The 16,576-nt window shown below is 45.5% G+C and overlaps 1 protein-coding gene and 1 long non-coding RNA gene across 7 annotated transcripts in view; one reads left to right on the forward strand and one right to left on the reverse strand.

The window, feature by feature from the left end:
- The window catches only part of LOC130361917 (uncharacterized), a 73,469-nt gene extending 62,842 nt beyond the window's left edge, over window positions 1-10,627 (forward strand). The window contains exon 3 of the long non-coding RNA XR_008891202.1: window positions 9,722-10,627. This is a non-coding gene — a long non-coding RNA (uncharacterized LOC130361917). The remainder of the gene's footprint in view (window positions 1-9,721) is intronic.
- The window catches only part of ABCC5 (ATP binding cassette subfamily C member 5), a 169,487-nt gene that overhangs the window by 64,864 nt on the left and 88,047 nt on the right, over window positions 1-16,576 (reverse strand). For all 6 annotated transcript variants that reach the window (XR_008891201.1, XM_056565597.1, XM_056565595.1 and 3 more), the window contains 4 exons: window positions 14,795-14,943; window positions 12,945-13,052; window positions 11,624-11,974; window positions 10,639-10,710 (listed from right to left, as the gene is read on the reverse strand). Coding sequence is in view for 5 of the 6 variants with exons in the window: in XM_056565597.1 (XP_056421572.1) it covers window positions 10,639-10,710; window positions 11,624-11,974; window positions 12,945-13,052; window positions 14,795-14,943 (680 nt within the window). In the remaining variant the exon portion in view is untranslated. The remainder of the gene's footprint in view (window positions 1-10,638; window positions 10,711-11,623; window positions 11,975-12,944; window positions 13,053-14,794; window positions 14,944-16,576) is intronic.

The raw sequence follows: 16,576 nt of genomic DNA on the forward strand, positions 1-16,576 counted from the left end.
GGCTCATGGGACGTCCTAAAGCAGTCCCTGGGGATGGAAGACCCAACCCAGCCAGAGAAGAACTCAGGCGGACGTCTGAACTGCCACCTCTAAGACCCTGTGGCCCAAACCTGCATTGGAGGATGCAAAAGGTATGAACATGGTAAAATGTTGCCCCCTTGCAAACCTGTAGAGCCGAAGCCCCATGGTTGATCGCCCAGGAGGCCCCCACCGCGCGGGTGGAATGAGCAGTCACTCGGAAGGGTGGCACCTGACCCTTGCAGCGATACGCCTCCGAAATGGCGGAGCGAATACAACGGGAGATAGTAGCCTTGGAGGCCGGGAGCACAAACAGGGAGTCACACCGCCAGAAGGAGGAAGTGACCGACAAATAGGTCCGAACCGGCCAGACCAAGTCGAGCTTGTGAATCTGATGCTCCCAGGGATGAGAAGGGGACGATCAGAAGGAAGGCAATACGATCTTCTCGTTCAAGTGAAAGGAAGACACAACCTTGGGTTGAAAAAAAGGCACCGGCCGAAGAACCACCTTGTCCCGGTGGATCACCAGAAAAGGGGAACTGCAAGACAGGGCAGCCAATTCAGACACATGGCGAATTGACGTGATTACTACAAGGAAGGCAACCTTCCAAGAAAGGAAACGAAGGGAAACCTGACCCAGAGGCTCAAACGGAGCACCCTGAAGAGCATCCAAAACAAGGTTAAAGGGTACCTCTCATCAAAAAAAACTTTTGATATATTATAGATTAATGTATGCAGAATAACTTCACAATTGCATGTTATTAAAAAATATGCTTCTTTCTATTTAATTTTCCACTTTGAAGAAATGACCACTAGGGGTCTCCCTACCAGTCCTGGCAGCAAGCATTTCTGACTCATGCTGGAGTCCTAAACACTACGAGCTGCCAGTCTGCTTTGTTCACAAAGGAACAAAGCAGACTGGCTGTGAACAAAGCAGACTGGCAGCTCTGAGTGTTTAGGACTCCAGCATGAGTCAGAAATGCTTGCTGACAGGACTGATCGGGAAAAATACAATAGAAAGAAGCATACTTTTCATTAACATGCTATTGGAAAGTTATTCAACATTCATTAATCTAAAATATATCAAAAGTTTATTTGATGAGAGGTACCCTTTAAGGTCCCAAGGCGCAGTGGGGACCGGAACGGAAGGACCTCGTGAGCCACACCCTGCAATAATAATGCAAAGATGAAGGTCGGACGCAAGAGGGCATTGGAAAAAGAACTGAAAGCGCAGAAACCTGCCCTTTGATGGAACTGAGGGCAAGGCGCGTCTCCACCGACAGAGGATCCAGAGACCTGGACACGAAGCGAGGGACTTTCCTGTTCCGATGCGACGCGAACAGATCCACGTGTGGGGTCCCCCAACGGTGACAAATTTTATCGAAGATCTCTGGGTGAAGGGATCACTTGCAGGGGTCTGCGGTGGAGCGACTCAGGAAGTCAGCCCCCGAATTGTGTATCATGGGAATATGCACTGCCAAAATGGCTGGAACGTGAAGTTCCGCCAAAAAGAGGATCTTCCACACCGCCCTCATGGCTGCTGAACTGCGGGTGCCTCCCTGGCGATTGATTTACACCACGGCTGTGGCTTTGTCTGTCTGCACCCGGACTGGAAGGCCCCGAAGCAGACGACTCCCGTGCAGAAGGCACAGGAAGATCACCCTGAGCTCCAGGACATTCATGGGGAGCCTGGACTCCGCCTGGAGTCCAACGGCGCTGTACCGTTTGGTCCCGAAAGACACCTCCACAGCAGAGTAGAATTGCGTCCGTGGTCAGGACATGCCAATGGAGAGGCAGGAAGGAGCGACCCTCCTGAAGGAGGGGGGACCGAAGCCACCAAAGGAGGGAGCGTCGAACTCTGGGTGAAAGCCAGATCCTTCGATGGAGAGACAAGGGAGATTTGTCCCACTGAGATAGGATGGCCCACTGGAGAGGACGGTACCGAAATTAGGCAAAAGGGAACCGCCTCCATGGATGCCACCATCTTGCCCAGAATGGACATGCAGATGGGAAACAGACCTGGCAGCCGAAGGAAGGGTATCCCTGATAAGAGCTCCCGGAGCTTGTCCTCCGGAAAAGAGGGGAGCAGCCGCGGTGTCGAAGCGGATCCCGAGAAAAACCAGGGATTGGGACAAAGACAGGTTGGATTTCGCGTGGTTGATGATCCAACCGGACCTGGAGAGGGTCAGCAGCATGATGTGGAAGCTGACCCGAATGTGCTCCAGAGAGGGCGCCTTGATGAGCAGGTCGTCCAGGTAGGGGGAAAACGAGACACCCCGAGAGTGGAGGGAGTGCCACCACTGCTGCCAGCGTCTTGGCGAATACTCGGGGGGCGGTCACCAGACTGAAGGGCAGAGCAACGAATTGGAAATGACCCGCAGGAACAGCGAATCTGAGAAAATACTGGTGGGCCGGAAAGATAGGGATGTGCAAGTAGGCATCCCGAATGTCCACGGAGGAGAGGAACTCCCCCTAATCCATAGAGGTGACTACTGACCATAGGGATTCCATCCGAAAGTGCCATAGCTACACATGGCGGTTCACGAGTTTCAAATAGAGAATAGGGCAAACAGTGCCATCCTTTTTGGGAACTACTTAGAGATTTGCGTAGAACCCTGAAAACCGTTCCCGAGGAGGGACCGGCAACCATCACGCTCTGGGACAGGAGAGTGAGAAGGGCCACCTGAAAAGCTGCAGCAAGAGCGGAAGATCGAGGAGGGCGGGACCAGAAAAACAATCCCGGGGAATATTAGAGAATTCTATGCGACAGCCTGGGAAACGACCTCCCGAACCCAGAACCAAAGCATCCTGGACTTGCGCCAGCCAGACGTCCCAAAAAAGGGACATGCAACCCCCACTCGAGGGGAAGACTCGGATGGGGCGCACCCTCAGGCAGTGAGGGGCTTGTGAGTTCTGGATTTGGAAGAGGGGCGGTTGGAGCGGGACCCTAACTTCCAGGAGGTCCTCCTATCCTGTGGGGTCGCCGGCTTGTCCCTGCGGCCCGAGAAACGAAAAGGAAGAAATCTCGTTGAGGCGTTTGCCAAAAAGAGACGAGACCCTAGGAAAGGAAGTTCAGTAAAGGAACGGTTAGAGGTTGCGTCGGCATTCCAAGCCTTAGGCCACATGGAGAGCTGAAGAGTCACTAGATTGCCCAAGGCAAAAGCCGCGCAGCGGGCCGACTCCAAGGAAGCCGAACAGAGGTAATCCCCTGAATGAGCGATTTGTTGCACTAAAGATGTCAAATCGCCGGAGGAAGCACCCGCTAAAATCCCCTGGCTCAATTGACCATCCCAAACCGAGAGGGCTTTGGAAACCCAGGTGGAGGCAAAAGCTGGGGACAAAGCAGAGCCTGCCGCGTAAAAGGCGAATTTCACCAAATTTTCAATGCGCTTATCTGAGGGGTCTTTAAAAGGAAGCTGTGTCAGCCAGCGGCAGGGTAGAGGATTTAGACAGCCGCGAGACAGGAGGGTCCACCGTAGGAGGAGGAGACCACTTTGTAACCAGATCCTGAGGGAGGGGAAAGAGAGCCCAGAGCTTCTTAGTCCAGTGGAAGTGCTTATCTGGATGCCTCCAAGTTATCTCTAACAGCTCGTCAAATTCAGTGTGTGGGATGAAAACCTGAGGTGCCCGACGAGGGCGGCAGAAGGAGACTTCAGGTATTGCAAAGGAAGCTACTGGGTTCTATAAATGGAAGGTGTCCCTGACTGCCGACCTCAGGCTGTCCACCATATCTGACATGTGTGAAGTCTCTTCAGAGTCAGAGGGAGGATTCGAAGCAGAGTTCACAAGCTCACCAGGTGCCTGGGAGCGCTCCAGAGGAGTTCTGGATCGGGAGGAGGTGGACCGGGAGTGGACACTGCGTGACCAGTTGCGGTGGCGCCTGGAGGAGGTGGAATGAGAGTGGAAGCGGGAGCTGAGGTGAGAGGACCCAGCACGGCCCGACTCAGGGGAGGAAGCGGAGCCCCAGACGGCCACGGGAGGGCCATAGGAAAGGACGAGAGGGAGAAGCCACTGCCGTCTCCTTATGGGAAGAGCGTAAGGAGGAGCGCCCCAAGGTGGAGACCACCTCCTGGGAAACCCTGGCCAAGTCAGAGATTGTCTGAGAAAAAGATGAGACCCATTCAGGAGCAGAATCAGACCGTCCGCCGTCAGGAGGACCATCCCGTACGGTAGTCGGGGGAGGACTAGGTCGCAGAGATGCACAGGGTGGACAAGTAGGTTCAGAAGAACAGCCTGGCATTTTGGATTTACAGCTGGAGCAGGTACCGCCTGCCGGGAAGAGGGTGGATCAGGTCTGGGATTGGACATAAAAAAGGGGCACCAGTAAGTCAGACAACCAGAGAGACACAGAACGATCTCACCCAGGTCCTGTGTCCGAGAAGCAGGTCCGGAAGGAAAAGCTGGACCTACAGCAGAAGGAAGCCAAGATGAGTAGCAGAGCAGTGTATGCAGCCAAGTCCACGATGGGCCAGTAGCAGAGGAAGAAGGGGCCAGCTGACCCCTGCAGCAGGTGCAAACTTCACAATGGTAAGAGCCCTGATCCCCAGAGCGCACGCTCAATCCCATAGGAGGAGAAGAGGAGGGGAAAAAAAGCCAGCCCCCTGCAGCGCACGCTCCTACAGGACAGGTTAAGCTGTCGAACCCGGAGTGCGCGTTGACAGCTGAGGGCTCCCCGGGAGTAAGGGGAGGAGCTCCCAAAATGCAGAGGGCTCGATGCTGTGCCGAGAAGTGGGCAAGGCTAACTCCCGGCAGCTGGGTTGGCCCGAGCCACAGGCTCAATTAGTGACAGTGCCCGCGGCCCGGACCGAGATCAGTGCGCAAGGGGAGAGGCCGCAGCGCAGATAAGAGCGCTGTGGAAAAAAGTAGCAGCGGCGCCGGGTCACTGGCAGGCCCGAGCTGTGGCACAGTGCTGCCCGCCCGCAGCCCGGACCGAAATGCCCCATAGAGAATGCGGGAATCCCCCAAGAGGACGCACCCCCCCATGCAGGATCATTGAAACTTGCTGTCTCCCCATGAGAAAGGTGGGTATGACGGCAAAAAAGACAGAGGGAAGCTGACTGCCTGTTAACCCCTGATGTCCCAATTTTATCTCATGGGACTGCAGATGCACCTGTACCCCCAGAACTCCCTAGCCAGAAGCCCCAAAACTAATAGAGCCCCAGCTAGGAACCATGAGAGGAGAGGTGGAGAGAGTAGAGGGGGGGGGGGGGGGGGGTGGACGGACATACTCACCTATAGAGCTACATACTCATCCACATACAATACAGAACATACTCACCCCTCAAGTCTTTGACCAGCTAGGGCCATCTGCCTTAAGCCTGATGTGGAAAACAGGGGCAATTGGGGGACCCGGATGCAGGGTACACCACCAGGCGCTGGTTGATGGCGAGGAGGTTAATGGCCCATTCAACAATGCACCGTGCCCCTAGCTTGCAAGTGGGGGATCAGGCAGTGCCATGCTCCTGTCACCCCACGCTAGAGAAAACAAAAAAGGGAGATAAAAAAAAATCTAACTATACCCTGAGACTAGGAAAAAACTAAAGAAATAATACCAGGTCTGGAGAGCACCAGACCTGTGTCTGCCTCCTGCTGACACTAAGCTAAAACTGGGTTGCTCAGAGTCAGGGGGCGGGTATATCCTGCCAGGAGGAGCTGACTTTCTTAGTTTTTTTGCCTAGTGTCAGCCTCCTAGCGGCAACAGCATATACCCATGGTACTGTGTCCCCCAATGAAGCGCTCGAGAAATGGGCTGGGTCCTTAAAGTGGTTATCCCGTATATTTTTATCTATCAACTGGCTCCAGAAAGTTAAACAGATTTGTAAATTGTGTGTAGTGAAGAAGTAGAGAAACGGAGCAACTCACCAAACCGGACCAGGTATTCTTTGCAAGTGGTACTTTATTCCAAGGTACAATCACGGAAAACAAGCAGGGAGAGTGAGCGTGGGACGCGGGGGTATCCTCTCGGTGACGGGCCGTTTGGCACCGAAGCGCTTCGTCAGACCGAGCTAGTGAGGTCACGTGAAGGGGTGTGCCTTAAAACAGGTAAGTCCTTATGACGCAGCAGGTAACCCGCAGGTCATTGGTTCATTACTCAGGTACAAAATTACAAAGTAAAATAGATTGTACATAATTAAAAGAAACTTCCTATCATGCGAACCACTTCTGTAATGCACGAACTTACTATAATAGAGCACCATATTCCTGTTTTTCATTAAACCTTAATGGGCCAGTGGCATCCGTCCGGATGATCCATCTGGCTTCACTTCTCAGGAGCTGTTGGTGTATGTTAACACCTCTAGGGGCACTCTCAACGCGTTCAATCCCTACGAATTTGATATCATCGGGATTGCTGTTGTGGTGTTCACGCATGTGGGCGATAAGACGGGGCGCTCCTATCTCTGTGACTAGAGAGGAGCGAACTTACAGTAAATTAGATTCGTCACGAACTTCTCGGCTCAGCAGTTGATGTCTTATCCTGCGTAACTTAGTTCAGCCTTCAGGTGCTCCGGTGGGCTGGAAAAGGTGGATACATTCCTAGGAAAGAGTCTCCTAGGACTGTATCCACCTTTTCCAGCCCACCGGAGCACCTGAAAGCTGAACTAATTTATGCAGAAAAAGTCATCAACTGTCGAGCCGAGAAGTTCGTGAGGAATCGAATTTACTGTAAGTTCGCTCATCTCTACCTGTGACCAATGATTTTAGGTGTTCTCTAACCCTATGATATAGGGGCCGGATAGTTTTACCCACGTAGTATCGTCCACATGCGCAAATTAAACAGTAGACAACATAACACGTCTTGCATGTAAAAAATTGTTTCAACTGGATACTGTATCCTCCTAAGTTAATTGTGTTGCATTTTAAACTGTTCTTCCATTGCTTGCACGATCCGCAAGCAAAGTTCCCTATTGGACGGGAATCTGTCAGCCAGTTCGTATTGGATTTTTTTATTTTTTTTGTTATAGAAATCCTGAATTGTTGTATTTTTACGGTGTGTTATTATGGGACTTGACTCTGTCAGATTTTTCAAGTCTTCATCTTGTTGTAATATATACCAATGTTTCCGAATCGATTTTTTAATCAATTCGTTCATATTGGTATTTTTAAATGTGAACCTATCATTACAGTTCTTATTTTTTGGTGGTTTTAATAAGGTGTATCTGGGGATTAGATCTACTGTTTGTCTGGCAGCTTTTAGTATCTCTTTTGGATAACCCCTTCTTTCAAGTCTGTTTTCCAAGGCATCCGCTTGTTCTCTGTATTTGTCTGGATTATTATTTATTCTTTTTAGTTTGATAAATTGACTTTTTGGGATTCCATTTTTGTATGCGTGGGATGGGAGGAGGCATAGTGGAGTATTGAGTTCCTGGATGTCGACATACCTGTTTTAAGGCACACCCCTTCACGTGACCTCACTATCCCGGTCTGACGAAGCGCTTTGGCGCCAAACGGCCCGTCACCGAGAGGATACCCCCGCGTCCCACGCTCACTCTCCCTGCTTGTCTTCCGTGATTGTACCCTGGAATAAAGTACCACTTGCAAAGAATACCTGGTCCGGTGTGGTGAGTTGCTCCATTTCTCTATTTCTTCACTACACATGTTTTGAATGGACTTTGCGATATACGTAGAGCACCACTGAAATACCTCCAGCAGTTGCAAAGGAAGACACAGGGCAGCCGAGTTTAATGTCATATCCAGAGAGCAAGCAGTAGGTGGTGCCGAGTCCCCTTGTACTTGATTAGATTTGTAAATTACTTCTATAAAAAAAATCTTAATCCTTTCAGTACTTATGAGCTGATGAAGTTGAGTTGTTCGTTTCTGTTAAAGTGCTCTCTGATGACACGTGTCTCGGGAACTGCCCAGTTTAGAAGCAAATCCCCATAGCAAACCTCTTCTACTCTGTGCAGTTCCTGAGACAAGCAGAGATGTCAGCAGAGAGCACTGTTGCCAGTGCTCAACTTCAGCAGCTAATAATTATTGAAAGGATTAAGATTTATTAATAGTAATACTAATTACTATTAAAGTAATTTACAAATCTGTTTAACTTTCTAAAGCCAATTGATATTTAAAAAAAATAAAAAAAAAAAGTTTTCCCGTTTTTCCCGTTTTCCCAGGGTTTTCCCGTTTTTTGCACTTTCGTTTTTTCCTCCTTACCTTTTAAAAATCATAACCCTTTCAATTTTCCACCTAAAAATCCATATTATTGCTTATTTTTTGCGTCACCAATTCTACTTTGCAGTGACATTAGTCATTTTACCCAAAAATGCACGGCGAAACGGAAAAAAAATCATTGTGCGACAAAATCGAAGCAAAAACACCATTTTGTAAATTTTGGGGGCTTCCGTTTCTACGCAGTGCATATTTCGGTAAAAATGACACCTTATCATTATTTTGTAGGTCCATACGGTTAAAATGATACCCTACTTATATAGGTTTGATTTTGTCGCACTTCTGGAAAAAATCATAACTACATGCAGGAAAATTTATACGTTTAAAAATGTCATATTCTGACGCCTATAACTTTTTTATTTTTTCACGTACAGGGCGGTATGAGGGCTCATTTTTTGCGCCGTGATCTGAAGTTTTTATCGGTATGATTTTTGTTTTGATCGGACTTTTTGATCACTTTTAATTCATTTTTTAATGGTATAAAAAGTGACCATTGACCGTGTGGTTTAATTAATGATATATTTTTATAGTTCGGACATTTACGCATGCGGCGATACCACATATGTTTATTTTTATTTATTTTTACACTGTTTTATTTTTTTTTTATGGGAAAAGGGGGATGATTCAAACTTTTATTAGGGACGGGGTTAAATGACCTTTATTAACACTTTTTTTTAACTTTTTTTTTTGTAGTGTTATAGGTCCCATAGGGACCTATAACACTGGACACACTGATCTCTCATCCTGATCACAGGCGTGTATTAATACGCCTGTGATCAGTGTTATCGGCGCTTGACTGCTCCTGCCTGGATCTCAGGCACTGAGCAGTCATTCGCCGATCGGACACCGAGGAGGCAGGTAAGGGCCCTCTCGGTGTCCTGTCAGCTGTTCGGGACGCCGCGATTTCACCGCGGCGGTCCCGAACAGCCCGACGAGCAGCCGGGTCACTTTCGAAGCGGCGGTCAGCTTTGACCGCCGCTTCTAATGGGTTAATACCGCACATCGCCACGATCGGCGATATGTGGTATTAGCCGTGGGTCCCGGCCGTTAATGAGCGACGGGACCGACGCGATATGATGCGGGATAGCGGCGCGATCCCGCTTCATATCGCGGGAGCCGGCGCAGGACGTAAATATACGTCCTGCGTCGTTAAGGTGTTAAAGAATATTTTTTCAAAATGCTCTGTTGAGTGCTGTGACCATAATGCTACTATAGGAAAGGATTAAAACTCATGCTGTAAATAATAACCAAGAACTGCCTCTCCCAAATGAAGCTGTGAAAAGATGATGGGGACCAACTTGCAGTTTATAAGATATAAAGTATTTACATAGAATTTTCTAATGGCAGTACAAACCCATCAAATACCTAGTGTAGCACTGCTCATGTTAAATATACTCTAAGAAATTTCTAAGAAAGTACTCATAAGACCACATCATTCTGTTTCGTTTTTTTTTGTTTTGTTTTTTGACTCTCTGAAGTGAACATGGCAGCATAACAGTTATGTTATTTTATGAATCTACTTTTTTATTTTACTTAGTATTTACACTGGACTGAAAAGGAGAAAAACGGAAGAATGTGTCCTTACTGAATGGAATATAGGAATATATTGATAGTGACTATGTTGTTGTAAGTCCAGCCAATGGAGAAGAATGTTTAGAATGTGCACACTATCGGCAGATTGGCATTCCAGAGAGATGGACTGGCAGCTATATAGAACATGCAGTATTACAATAGACATACATGGCTAGTTTATAGAAAACCCAACATGTTTCTAAAGCATGTGATTGATATACATCCGCATAGGAGATAAGATAATATTTGGTTTGTATCACACTAGAAACTATGAGAAATGTGTAATTACACTATAATGAGGAATTTGTGTGCCTACATACTTTGATGGCAAATCCAGAAATGGCAAATCCAGTCCAGCTAGGTAAAAAGGTTCAAAGCTTTATTCCATAACTATACAGATGTCTACGCTGTACTAATTGAATGGGGTTAGTGCTGGAATATTGTACGTGTGTTTATACTTTGAGACAACTTAAGTGGCTGGAGAAGCACTTTAATACAACATTTATTTTCTACTGGCTTTTAGTACAATTTAAAGTAATATTCAATGATTTACAGCACTTTCCTTTGTCTACGATTGGTTTCAGAAGTGTGTATTAAATCTGCAAGTCCCAGCCCTCTCATGACCTGAACTAGCAGCATCATAGATCCTTATAATGCGGTCAGTTCAGGTCATTGGACTTATGATCAGGTGTCCCTCATGCAAGCATCTGTAGAAGGTCTACCATTTATGCAGAAAACATAACTCTGAAATCCTCATCAGGGAAACCAAAGGACACAAATAAATTTAAAACTACCAAATCAATTTTTTTTTCTGGATATGAAAATAGTATTAGGCTGTAACATAAACACACTAACACAGGTGTCATTTGTCCTAAACATTACCTGTCCCAAAATAGCAGAAATTAATGATGATTTTCCACTGCCCACACTACCACATATTCCTATCAGCTTGCCCTAAAAAAAAATACAATAAAGAGTTAGTAAAAAGAGAAATTGCTGGTCAGATAAGCCTTTTTATAGCAAATTTATACTATAATGACATATACACACACACATATATATATATATATATATATATATATATATATATATATATATATATATATATATCTATATACACACACACATACATAGATGTGTGTAATATATATTATAAGAGACATTAGAGATGGAGATAGAAGCAATCAGGCAAAAAGGTATTCTGAAGTATAACAGTGTACCTATTGACTATTTGCACAATTCAATAAAAAAAATAAAAAAAAAATATGGCGAGTAGTAGGGATCGACCGATATCGATTTTTTAGGGCAGATACCGATACCAATAATCTGTGGAGGTATAAATTATCGGCTATTTCTCTCTTTGCCCCCGTCATTTATAATTTGCCCGTCCATCTATACAGCGTTCGAGGAGTGCTCACCTTTCTCACACGCTGCTACGTTCTTGTACTGTGAGTGAGAGCTGCGGGGACGTGAACTCCGGGCGCCGACGCGATGATGTGATGTCATCACGCCGGCCTGCCGTGGATGGCGTCTCTGCGGATCTCACTACCACTGCAAGAATGAAGCAGCGTGAGTAAGGTGAGGGAGTGGAGGAGTTCAGGGCCAGGACTGAGCCTTGTTTTGCGCATTATCGGCAGGTTAGAAGCCGATACCGATAAAGGCAAAAAACGTGAATATCGGACGATAATATCGGCTGTGCAGATAATTGGTCGATCCCTAGTGAGTAGTATAGCACATCCAGTCTAAGAGTCAATGAGAAAGCGACAGGTACACCGTGGTGTATGCCAGATTACCTTTTTTGCCAGTATCCTTGCAGTTTACAAACAATTTAGAAAATGTGAACAAAGCCTTACTATTTCTAACCTACCCTTTCAATCTCCAGATCAATGTTGTATAACGTCCGCTGTAGCCTCATATTTGATAGTTGTATATCTTTGCTTTCTTCATCAGGGCTGGCTTGCTCATCATTTTCCACCAGTAGATGTCCTTTCTGTTCTGCCAAAACAGCTTGTGGTCCTTCTTTCTGCAAATTATCTTTATCTTTCTTTCCTTTAACCCCCTTCTTTTCCTTTTTCAGTTTGGGGGTAGACTTCGGAGAACATTGGGTGCTGGCATGGGAAGAGTCCCATGCTAATGTAGCATTTTGTAGCTGAATGATGATGTTTGGGCATGATGGCTTTTTCTTTACCAAGTGAACCTCTTCCATTAGAAATAAACTCTGATAGGAGGTTGTGAGAAAGGTGCAAAGATGAGACAGCAGGTCAGGTCTAGGTCACGCAGGAAGCAAAAACATCAGGCTATACAGTGGAAGGAAGCTGCTGCGGAGCAAAAGGTAGCTCATTAGAGTCAACTAACTTCAGATTGAGGGTGACTTGGGAACATTTCTGGAGTAACTCTTCCCTTCTAAAAACATAGCCGGGACAACACTAACCCCCACTTATTTGGGAGAGACTAACTTTATAATGTGTCCTTTACAACACATCTAAATCTAGAAAACCTGCAGAAAGCAAAAAGGTAAGGCATAAAGACCTTTATGAAGGAATCCCAAAGTCATCTCAATGTCGCCTATATACCTTCTCAGCTACCAAACTTCCTTTACCCATACAATGTGCAGCTACACCTAGCAGACTTAACACTTGCAGCCTTGTGTGATTTGACCAGGAGACCAATCTGACTTTATCTGCTAGAGCTGAAACAAATGACTCAGTGTTAGTTTTAGCTTGTTTAAGAGCGGACATGCTCTGCTGGGCCTACATTACCTTCGCAGCAGCCCATAGGTCCCTCTGCCTGTTCCAGTGTAACTTTAATGGACATGAAATAACCCTACGTACATAGACCTAAAGACTTGTTAAGCACAAAAAAATAAGTGGTTCCAAAAATAAATAAATAAATACAAACATCTGCAGAATAGTCCAGCTGTATTAAACGAGATGGCTCCAACATTATGCAGCCAAAAAATATGGAAATATATAACTGTAAAATGCTGTTTATTAACCAAAAGCTATTTTTTTTGACCCAGACAGAATCAAAGTGGCCAATAACAAGGGATAACTTAAACCTTCAAAAGCTAAAATAAATCCTATGTTATACTATTTTGTCCCTAAAGATATAGCATTTCATATATAAGACATCTGGGGGGGGGGGGGGGGGATTTGGGGGGGTGAACAGACCTATGGACCACAGCTTACCTTAAACCTTTCCATAGATACAGAAGCTTCAGAAAGAGATTTCACAGAGAATGGTGTCACCTTTAGCGCAAAGGTCATGGAATTGAAGACTGTAACCACTGTAAAGGCCTATAAATAAAAAAAGCATGCTGTAAATCAGACAGATTTCTACCCTAGAAGAAATAAAATTTCAGCTGCTCACCATGCTTCCATACATGCCATCTATAGTAGTTTATTATATATATTATCACCCAGGACTGTGCCAGCCTGTTAAGTGCACTTTCACTACCATTATGTTATGTCACAGCAGAAAGTATTAGTCTTTAGGATGGTATTTGCCATTAGGCCTATGCCTTGGGTTGTAGGGTTAAAGACAGGCAGCACTTCAGCGAGTATTTTATTTTGATGTAACTGCAGCCATACTGTAGCCTGGAGAAAAAAATTATCATCAATTTTCCCCCTTTGGTTGACTCCACATGGGTCAAAGCAGCTTTAAATTTTACCTGCAGTTTTGTAGACACTCAGAAAGTTGTGGATTTGTGATGGAGTTTACCAAGTTCTGTGTCTAGAGGAGAGATCCACGATGGATGTGCAATAAAATCCACATGTAACGCATAAGGTTTTTGCTGTCTATTTAGACAGATCTGCATGACAAAATTTCGACACTTGTGGGATCACCCTGGTGGGTGATATTCAGTCCAAATGCCCAGGGCAGTAGGAGCTGTAAATACGGCCCTGGCTGTCCTGTGATTGGCCAAGCAAGTAGAGGAAAGAAAGTCCAGGTGTGACTACTACTGGCAAACAGCTAAACTGAAATGTAGAGAATAAGAAATAGCTGTGCGCCATGGAGAGGACTCTCAGCTTATAACAGTGGTAAGAGCACTACTCTTAAAAGGGGTGCTCCGGCGCTAAGACATCTTTTCCCCTATCCAAAGGATAGGGGATAAGATGCCTGATCGCGGGGGTCCCGGTGCTGGGGACCCCCGTGATCTTGCACGCAGCACCCAGTTATAATCAGTCTGATTACTGGCGATCACGGGGGCCGGAGCATTGTGACATCATGCTCCGCCCTCTCAATGCAAGCCTATGGGAGGGGGCGTGGCAGCTGTCACACCCCCTCCCATAGGCTTGCATTGAGGGGGCGGAGCGTGACGTCACACGGAGACGGGGCCGTGACGTCACAATGCTCTGGCCACTGTGAACGCCAGTAATCAGACCCGGAGTGAAGGTGCTCCATGGGACTGATTATAACGGGGTGCTGCATGCAAGATTACAGGGGTCCCCAGCGGCAGGGCCCCCGCTATCATGCATCTTATCACCTATCCTTTGGATAGGGGATAAGATGTCTTCGCGCCAGAGTACCCCTTTAAAGGGGTACTCAGCCACTAGACATCTTATCCCCTATCCAAAAGATGGGTGACAAGATGTCTGATCGTGGGGGGGGATTAGCCGCTGGGACCCCTGCGATCTCCAGGCAGACACTGCGGCTTTCTTAACATGGAAGCTTGGGAGCTTCAGTGTTAGTGACCTCACGTCACACCCCCTCCATTCATGTCTGTGGGGGGGAACATGACAGCTAGTACATAACAGTCACACCTCTTTCTGTACATATGAATATAGGGGATGTGACGGCTGTGGTCGCCTGTCATTTGGCATGGAGTGGCGTTCGCTCCGTATGACTGGGGTGCCGCGCTGGGGATTGTGGAAGGTCCCAGCAGCCGTACCCCTGCGATCAGACATCTTATCCCCTATTCTTTTGATAGCAACCCTTTAAGGTTTAAGCTCAAAAAACCAAGCAGGTTTTTAAAAAGTATGTTTTGAGAGAAAAAATTAAAAAACAACAGAAAACTTATCTAAATGCCATGTGTTACCTGAGCAGCTGTGAGGTCATATCCAAGCATCATATGCACAGAGAAGGTTACCACACTGGCAATGACAACAACAATAGGAGCAACTCCCACAGTAATGCTTTGGAAATATCCAGCTCTCTCAAGGATCTTGCGTTCAATTTCTCGGATTTCTGAAAAGAAGGAAATCTATATCTTAAGAGCGTTATATTGTAAAGATAAACAAATTAGTAACACGTTTGTAAGCCACGTCTACTGCATGGTACTTACATAGAGCAACATTCTAATAAAAAAATATAACTAATTGTATGTATAATTATTTACTTATTTCTTAAAATCTTTAATAAAAAATAAAAAAAAATCTGAGGAGATAGCTATTTATATCTGGGTATAGTAAAGTGCAGTAAAGTGCACTGCATAAAAAACCCAATACAAAAGTAGCAAAATTTCATTTTGCTATTTTTTTTATTTTACCCCCCCCCCCCAAAAAAATATTCCTTTTACATTTAATGGTAAATTGAAAGTTGGGGTTAAAAATAAAAATTGTTTGTACAAACAAAAGCCTTCATATAGTTCTATGGATGGAAAAATAAAAGGGTTATGTCGTCTCTTAGGCCCCTTTCACACTGCTGTTACTCCTCGTTGAGAACACAGTTGTTAAATTCTCTTTTTTTTCTGGTGACTTTAATGGCCATTCTTGTGAAGGGGAGCAACAGGCAACAACGGGTCCTGGTGGCTCCCATTTACTATTATGGGGGCCGCCGGGCGCTGTTATTTTTGACAGGAATAGCGGGAGAAAAAGAATACACAAGCAGTAATTTTTATCCCACTATTTCCCCGGGCTCCCCCGATGGCCATCACACTGCCATGTGCTAACGGCAGTGTGAAAGAAGCCTTAACGGCAATGGACGTACATTTACACCCATTGTCAGCTCCCGATGTATGAAGCGCGCTCAAAAGCTGAGTGCGCTTTATACCTAGAGGGTTCTGGCTGCTATCAGCAGCCAGAACCCCTGGCTAATGCCAAGCATTGACCATGGGACAGATGTCTGGCATTAACCCTTTAGATGCCACAATCAAAGCTGAACAGCTTAGAGGACAGAAGGTCATCAATTACCATTCTTTAGTCTGTACGAATGGCACTCCAACAGTGCAAGCAGTCTCAGCAGCCTGTACTAATGGAGAGCTGATAACACTGATTAATGCTGTGTTATAACATAGAATTGTCCAGTGTATGCAATCAAAAGACTGCATCTAATAGTCCCCTATAGGGACAAAAAAGAAATAAAAAAAAAAAGAAATTGTTAATGATAACCATCAAAAAGTCCCATCAAAACAAAAATAGTACTGATTAAAACTACGTATGACAGGGCAAAAATTTGCCCTTATTCAGCCCCATATGTGAAAAAGTAAAAAAAATAAAAAAAAAATAAAGGTGTTATAGGGGGTTAGGAGAGGACAATTTTTTTTTACAAAAAGTTATAATAAAAAAAAAAAAAAAAAAAAGACAAAACCTATATCAATTGGGTATGCTTGTAATCGCATGGACCTACAGAATAAAGATAGTATGTAATTTTTACGGAAAAGTGCACTGTGCAGGAACAAAAGCCCAAAAATAATGCAACATTTTTTTTTCACCACAGGTTTAGTTGTAAAATAACAAAGTACATTACAAAGTACAATTGGTGGCACAAAAAACAAGCTCTCATACATACAGGTCTGTGGGTAGAAAATTTTAAAATGTTATGACTATTTGAGGGCGAGGAAGAAAAAAATGAAATTAGAGTTTTTTTTAACGGAATACCC

This window comes from Hyla sarda, chromosome 3, assembly GCF_029499605.1.
Source record: "Hyla sarda isolate aHylSar1 chromosome 3, aHylSar1.hap1, whole genome shotgun sequence".
Taxonomy (NCBI): Eukaryota; Metazoa; Chordata; class Amphibia; order Anura; family Hylidae; genus Hyla; species Hyla sarda.